Below are 8,681 nucleotides of genomic sequence, written 5' to 3' on the forward strand. Positions count from 1 at the left end.
TCAGTCTGTTTTATTAACACACAAAACCTTTTTTTTAAACAACTAGAATATTTTTCCAGTTCTAGCTTGAGTTCTGTTATTTTTATATAAAAAAATAAAATACATCTAAAATGTTTTTTCCAATTCTAGTTTTGAGTTAATAGTCGTGGAAGGAGAGCAGAGGAGGAAAGGAGAAACATCTGGGCGATGTTTTGGCGGGAAAATAAAGGGAAAGTCAGTTGAGAGACGAGACAGTCAATATGAATCACACACAGTATGAATCACACACACACACACACCCACACACCCACACACACACACACACACACACACACACACACACACACACACACACACACACACACACACTACACACAGTGACTCAAACACACAGGGACATGTCATGGATGCATATCGCCGTTGTCGGGTGGAAACCTTGTATGTCCAAAACCGTTCGTTTTGTATTCATGATTTTAAAACGATTTAATCTAGTGAAAACAGCCTATCTGCAAGCATACAACGCCTCGCACCGCGAGGCGTTGTGTGCTTGTAGATCTGCTGTTTTCACTGCTTTTGTGCGACAGTCTTGTATGATGAAGCACGGCTTTACTTTATGAAAAAAAATACACATTTGAAACTTGGAGATACGAGGTTTCTGCCCGACAGTGACGATATATTAGCCTACACACAGACACAAATCATTACATCTCCATGCATGCTGGACAGAAACACACATGGCTGTTAAATATAGCTCTCTCTTTCTAAGTCCCCCCCCCCCTCTCTCTCTCTCTCTCTCTCGCGCTCACACACACACACGTAGGTCCCGCCACACTGTGCACACCTGCAGTAAATAGTCTCTTTCCCAATGTTTCACCTCATGACTCATCCTCACACACACACTCACTCACACACACACACTCACACACACACACACACACACACACACACACACACACACACACACACACACACACACACACACACACACACACACACACACACACACACACACAGTGAGATGATGTAATTCTCTGTGCATTTCCCCCACAGATAGCAGCCAGTGGCACAATGCATCATGACTAATTACATTGTGAGTGTGCATGCATGCGTGTGTGCATGCGTGCGTGTGAAAAGTTGAGTAATCCTGGTGTAGACTGGTAGAGGAATGGAACATGAGTGTTAGAGTTATGACTAACATACAGTATGGGGGATTCCACAAACTATATGTTCCAACCCTGCTGGGAACTGTTATTGCCTTGCTCTGCCCATTGTGTTTTACACACTGGCCTTTTATGGGCATGGGGAATCTGTTTAAAATGGTCTGGATGTTTAGTTTCTCTCTCATTTTTGAGCGGTGGTAAACCGCTCCATAGAGTGGCTGTGCGTGTGTCTGTAGCCTTTTTCCTCAGCATTTTGCCATAGCAAAACGTGTGTGTGTAGCATAGCCTGTACATCCTAGACTCAAATCCTAGTCTGAAGACGTTATGCAAGCACGACCACCGCTCACTTCACATTGGGTGTGATTTCTTTACAGACATACGGTGATGCCTTGAGGGTTGTGATAAGCGAGCGAACAAGTGGCCGCACCATCAAGCGCTATTAACGCATGAACATAATGACTGAAATCATACATCCCATAATTCCACCCACTCAAGTGACACACACGTTGTGACTCTAACATTATCTGTTGACTGATGGATCCAAACAAGATGGAAAAATCACAGCTAGTGTGAAGTGAGCGCTTGCCAATGTGACCGGCCGTACAACAAACTTTGAGTGCTTTGTGCCAAAGATGTAGGCCAGATGTAGGCCGCGCTTCGGGACGCTTTGTTCGTGGGGGCTTTGTACCGGACAAAGCCAGATGTTGGAGCTTAGCTGCTTTCTAGATAGTAAAAATGGGATGGGGTTATTGCACTGACACCAGCATGTTACCGGCAGCATTGGCCATATTTTTGCAAAGGTGAAATAGGCCCCCTCTCCCATTCTTCTCTCCCTCTCTCACTCCCTTCCCCCTCCATATTCTCCCTCTGTCACTCCCATCATCCCTCTCCTCTCTCGCTGGTCGAGCTCTAGTCTGACACCACACACAACAGAAACCGCTGCCTAACAACAGTGATTTGTGCTTGATTTGTGCTGATGATGTCAGCTGTCAGTAGACTGTGACGTCAGGTAGGCCAATACCCGTCTGGTCCAGAAGACACAGAGATGTTGGAGTTGAATTAGGTTAGGTGCGGTCAGGTCCTGCCGGTCCCGTCTGGTTTCGGTAGCGTACGCTGGTCTGAACTCTATTTCTCTGGATCACGACGGGGGGCAGGTGATGTGGGACACCTGGGTAGTGCTGGATGTGGTGGAACCAGCGAGTTACGTTCACATACGTCTCCTTCTCCTGGGCGGTCAGCTCCACAACCAGAGGGTGAATGCCGTTGTACATGAGAATATCAGCGAGGGTGAACTGGTTGCCACCCATGTAGACCTTGTCTAGTAGGTAGAAGTGGAGCTCCTTCAGAATGGTTTGGATGTGTTCCTTACTGGCACAGCCGTTCAGTTTGGTGGCTCTGTACTCTAACCACTGGTGAACCACCGCCCTCTGCTCTGCCGAGGTGCCCAGCAGCTTGGGACGCTTGCTGTTTTCCACCAGGTGACAAGCAACCGTCACCAGCCCCACCAGCGGGGGACCACTGTTCCTCTGTAACACAGGTACCTTGTCCCCCAGAGTACCGTAGTTATTGGGGTTGTCCAGTCCTAGGAACCTTTCCAGCGACGAGAGCTCCCTCAAAGCCATGTTTGACTCTGTCACTTGATCAAGACCTGTTGGGGAATCCTGTATCATCATCAATCAGCAATTGCTGAGGCAGGCGAACAGAGCCGGAGACGCTTCACGTTACAAGATACGTAGAAGATGAACACATGAGCTTGTGGGAGAACTACTTTAAACATACGTGTGTGACAAATATGCACATATATGGACATGCCTGACATCAAAGTTGACGTTTCACAGACAGTCAACAGTGACATGCACAGCAGGATCATAGCTAGGATTTTCATTTTGGCAGGGCATGCAAAGTGTCAGCCAGGGCAAGCGTAGAGTGACATACTGGTATATAGGCCTAATTAAGGTGCAGGTGCACAGAAGACGGCTGAACTTGATGGTGAGTACCGACCAAATTCAATTCATGACATCCTCATTTTTTAGCCTGATTGACAGAATAGTCAGAGTAGGAGCTAGTACAAAAAACAATAATGGTATATTGAGGGGAAAACTTTTTGGTGACTCATTAGTGTGGGCAACCAGACTATAGTACTTGTCCGACTTTCCAGACAGACAGACTCGCAGACAGACAACCTGGCATTGGGATCTCCATCTCCATACTAGGGGGCATAATTGGTCCGACCACCCACATGTCCATATTTGTCCATAAACAGTGTGTGTGTGTGTGTGTGTGTGTGTGTGTGTGTGTGTGTGTGTGTGTGTGTGTGTGTGTGTGTGTGTGTGTGTGTGTGTGTGTGTGTGTGTGTGATCTTCTAGACAATCCAACACCCAATAACACTCACGTTGTCATTGGTCAACTGTAGCGTATAATTCTTATATACATTGTATACATTTAACAGAACTACAAAATGGCCAACTCGTTGAGTATTGATTGAGTGATTCCAGTCTTTTTCTGTGCTGTTTATAAAACATCCATCTCCCTCTGTCTGTCTGTCTGTCTGTCTGTCTGTCTGTCTGTCTGTCTGTCTGTCTGTCTGTCCCCATACCTCCACTTTAAACACAAGCAAGCTGAGGAACAAGAATATGTTTTTTTTTTTAATTCTGACAAGTAATTGTCCCCTGGTCCCTGGAGGCAGGAAGTTGCACACAATGCCAGCCAATCAGAAACCTTCCTCAAAGGGGTCTCTACATGAAACTCAATACCCAGGGACACCAGATCCATGATGGAACCAAGGCCTCCCCTCTCTCTCTCACTTCTCTCCCCCCCCCCCCCCCCCTTCTCTCTCTCTCTCTCTCTCTCTCTCTCCATTCAATACGGTTCAAAGGGGATTTATTGTCACGTATTACACAGCTTGGTTGAATGCTTGATTCTGATTGAAATCAGCAGCGATAACGATGACGATAACGATTTAAAAAAGTGGATTTTGAATTGAAGTGGATCGGCAGCATCCACCCAACACCGATAAAGACAAAAATAGCCGACAACTACATCGTTAGGATCAACAACGATGTGGCTAAGATCACAGTGATATGGAACTGGGTCTCTGACAAACAGCTTGAGGTGCGCTCTGCGCCGAGCGGCTGTTAATTGGCGCCTCTTCACATTGATGTCCGATAACTTTATCGGACATCAATGTAAAGGCATAATTATCGCTATGATATTTTATGGCTATCGTCATCGTTATCGCTCCCGGTGGAAAAGGGCCTTTATGCTGGTTAGAGAGTAGAGGTAATAAGGAGAGAGGAGAACACCTGGCCACTGTCTCCCACAGACCGGCCCTTTCCCTGGTTCTTCCTCCTGGTCCACACTAGAGGGGCATGGCCATAGGAATAGAAGAGCATGTTGGTGTTGCTTAACCCTTCCAGTGCCAGCCCCTAGAGGGCGCCAAAGAATGCCAGGGTATCTCCCATAGGCGAGCGCATTAGCATCCGGGGACTCACGTTGCAGTGACGCGCGTGCTCACGTTCGTGCACGTCATGAAAAAGTCCCGGATGAAAATGGCTACAAAATAGCTATTAGCTTTTTCTCATTTAAAGCTATACTGTGTAAGTTGCTCAACTAGTGGTCAGTAGCGCTATTGCTTTTTTCGGCCGTTTTTCGGCCGGAGTCGTCGCGGACCACCGCCGCGGACCACCGGAGCGGCGCCGCAAACCACCGCGACCGATAGTAATCCGTGGAGGGGTAGAACGCATGGTAGAACGTAATTTTCTGGCCAGGATTTGTGGATTAAGAGGTTAAAATCCTTCACCATGGTAAACACTGTAGCCAAGCGGAGGCGCTTCCTGGAGACCAGAGCAGATAAGCTGTGATTGGCCGGTAGTGTACCATGTGTGCATGATCGGCGATGTGATTGGGCAACGTATACACAACGTATACAGATGATGCAGATTACGTCATTTTGGCGCGAAATCCCGCCCCTGTCACTGCTAAGAAGAAAACATATAAAGAGAAGGCTTCAGAAGCTGAAAATAACGGAGTGGGTGTTCTAAAACTTTAGCGATTTAACAGTTAGGACAATTTTAAGATTTGTTTTATAAAAAAAGTTACATGGTACAACTTTAAAAGATCATTATTATTACATTCGATTTATTTACGGCGATTTCGGCGTAAATAAACCTCGCGCCGCCTCCCTAAAAACACAATCCAGAGAAAATGACCTTCAAAGATGTGGGTTTGCATTGGATTCGGCGGCGATTCGCGGCGGTGTTACTCGTTTACGGCCGGCCGGGGGGCGGCCGGATCTCGTCACTGGATGGAAAATTTAGGCCGGGGCTTCAGTAGGCCTCGGATCATTTTATTCATTTCATTAAAAAAGCTGCATTAATTCGGGATCGGCACACTGGACGTCGTACCGCTGGCGGCGCCGAACATTCGGTGAACATTGGGGGGCTCAAAAATGTATTTTAAACCATTTTTAATGGAATATATCGTCGGACCATGTAAAATGGCTCGCTGGAAAGCGTAGGACGAGCCAGGACCACCCACGGCTCTACAAGCAGCTCAGGGTAAGTAAAATAATAATAAAAAAATTGTATTGGATTGAAATAAAGCCGAACTTGTTCGGGATCGGCACAATAAGAGTTAATTAAGTTTTGCAGTTCATTTTGTAAATAAAATCACTAATTTGTTAGACTCTCCTGTTTGCCTAGTCTCCGTCTCATCCTGTCTCCTTGAGTGACTGCGTGTGTATGTTAGTTATAGTTAGTTTTTATGTAGCATGAGCTGCAATACCGCTGGGTGACCAGTGGTAGGCCTGGGTGACCAAGGGCCATATACCTGTATATACCATGTTTAAGGCAAAGGACTGTTTTGAAAAGAAACACTATCCTGTTCTGCAACAAAACAACACCATCGGCCGTTCCAGGAGGTGAACTTTGAAGTCATTTTTCTCTCGTCAGACAGAGGATGCCGCTTGGCGTTGTTGTGTACAGAGCAGGTAAGGGATATAGCTGTGTATAGAAGGATATATAGGACACTGTGTGTATGGTGAAGAACAGAGAAAAGACCACAGGACAGCTCCCAGCGGCCCTGGCCTTTTATTCTGACGCATTACATAATGAAGACAGGAAGCTGCAAAACAAGAGTCTAGTTTTACATCTGTAGGTGACATCAGGGGGGCGAAGGAGAAGGAGGTATTAGTGATGATAATGGCTTCCAGGCTGTTGATAGACATATAGACTGGCCTAGATAACGTGAATGGTTGACTGGTGGGTCCAACACAACAACAGGTTTCCATTAAGACACGTGCATGTTGGACCGATAGTTGTGTGTGTGCGGTGATAAACAAAGTTCTCCACCCCAGTACTCAAGTCAAAGTATAGATATCGTCGTTGTCGGGTGGAAACCTTGTATGTCCAAAACCGTTTCTTTTGTATTTATTTTTAAAATGATTTAAACTATGTGCGAGGCGTTGTGTGCTTGTAGATCAGCTGTTTTGACTACTTTTGTGCGACAGCCTTGTGTGATGAAGCAGGGCTTTACTTTGCGAATAAATGTACAAATTTGAAACTTGGAGATACGAGGTTTCTGCCCGACAGTGACGATATACTCATGGTCAAATATTACTAAAAGTTAAACTTGCTATAAATAAAATGATAAAATTAAAATACTTTCACTTCCAGAAATGTAAAGAAAATATATCAATAGGCCTAATAGTGAAAATAGCAAGCTCACAACGTGTCGCATAACGTTTTCTCTTTGTAGAAATATTATAATATTTTTTTTATTTAGGGACGACTTCTTTTGCTTTTGAAGAATTATATGAAAAATCATGAGTTTATAGACATTTATACCATTTATGGTATATGCGATACAGAAATCAAAGGATGACGTTAAAGTAAGATGGGGTAGGATTAAATAAATAATACTTCTTCCTACTCCCTTTTGAACATGGAAAATCAGTTGTTGTTGCCAGTGAGGCTTGTTTTGACTTGCTTTGTAACTTTTTTTTTTAAATTAATGATATTTCTTTTTAACGTTGTCAATTTTTTTTAACATGTTCAAAATAAAGACTTTCATTCATTCATTCATTCATTCAAATATAGTCGATTCAAAAGTACAATTTCTGCAAAAGTACAGTATGTGCAATCTGGCCAACCATCGTCAAATAAAAGGGAACGCCCGCTCTGTTCTGTTCCTTTCATCACAGAGTTTGTTCTTGAGAGATTAGAGTATGTGTGAAACCCAGAATCAAGAAGTTTAGAGGGGAAAGTTGTCGCTACAATTAAATCTTATCATTGCCTGAAAACTGGCTGATAATGTTTTGTTCACTTCCTTTAAAAGAAAGCAGACAGCTGTGTTTGCACTCTGTTGGGGGCCCTGGTCGTCCTGTTGCATTAGCAACCACGCTGTTAGGATTTTAAAGCTTAGTTTAGCCTCAGCACGCTGCTGCTGTGGATAGCGATCATCAAATATCCACTATGTGCACAAATTACGTTTCTTTTTTTTTTCTTTCCTTTTCTTCAGGTTTTATTCATTCATACTCACAGAACGTTTGCGCCTTTCTTTGTCTTTACGGTTGATTGTGGGTGCAGTGGTCTAAAACAGTGGTTCTCAACCTTTTCAGGACGCGACTCGCAACGTGAGAGCATGTAGATCGTCTATTTTCACAATTTCTGCCTCTAATATTTGACAATTTGGCCAATGTTTAATTTGTTGTTTTAGAAGTATTCAAAAATCCTTACATTTAGAAATGTGCAGATACCCTCTATACACCTAAACTTCATGTTGGTTTGTTTACTGTTGAGTGAGAAAACAATGTTGCACATTAAGCTAATCATCTGGGGACCCCCCAAAATAATTTGGGGATCCCCCTGGGGGTCCGACCCACAGGTTGAGGACCACTGGTCTAAAAAAAGTAGGCTACAGAAGAGGTGAAGGACTCGCACACCATACAAATGTAAGGATAAAAGCACTTTAATTTCTTAATTCAAGACATTTTGTTTTTCTGAGTCTCTGGTCTCCTTAAATTTTCTCTTCTCTTCATCACTCCCAGAATGAGAAACATTTTTTTACCAAGTACAGGGCCGTGCAGAGAGCACTGAGTGGGCAGGTGCTAAAAAAACCTCACAAAAGGTTTGAGCTACCCGCGTGCAGCTTTTTGGGGTGGTCTTTTTGTGGGGGTCCCTTGTGCCATTTCACACCAGAAATGTAGCTAGTACATAGAACTTAGCATACTTTCTGGCGTCTCAAATACATTTGTTTGCAGCTGCCAAGGTTAACGAGTTGGGAGGGCACTTGACATCTCTGCATCAGGTTGAAACTAAAGCTGATGCTGGCAGACGATGGCTTGCCTCAGATATTGAGGCTAGAATGAAAATGTAAATGTGCATCAGGTCACACGCTTTGCATGACTTGTGCAACTATTGTCATGCGGGAGATTTGTGAGCCTTTCTGTTTGTCTTGTAAAATGTTTGAATGCCTGCGATGTTGACTAACGTCTGGTCAGTCTAATCAGCATCAGCAAGCATTAGCATTAGAATGTGTAGCGCA

The 8,681-nt window shown here is 44.4% G+C and overlaps 1 protein-coding gene across 1 annotated transcript; it reads right to left on the reverse strand.

Moving 5' to 3' along the window:
• Positions 1 to 2,203: 2,203 nt before the first annotated feature.
• On the reverse strand, positions 2,204 to 2,761 carry LOC308294535 (eukaryotic translation elongation factor 1 epsilon-1-like; the record flags this gene model as incomplete). Its single annotated transcript, XM_080737268.1, has 1 exon — positions 2,204 to 2,761. One exon carries the CDS (start codon positions 2,759 to 2,761, stop codon positions 2,204 to 2,206), a length of 558 nt encoding a protein of 185 aa, XP_080593394.1.
• Between the last annotated feature and the right edge of the window lie 5,920 nt (positions 2,762 to 8,681).

The sequence above is a fragment of the Nannobrachium achirus genome, assembly GCF_963921795.1.
Source record: "Nannobrachium achirus genome assembly, chromosome: 11".
Taxonomy (NCBI): Eukaryota; Metazoa; Chordata; class Actinopteri; order Myctophiformes; family Myctophidae; genus Nannobrachium; species Nannobrachium achirus.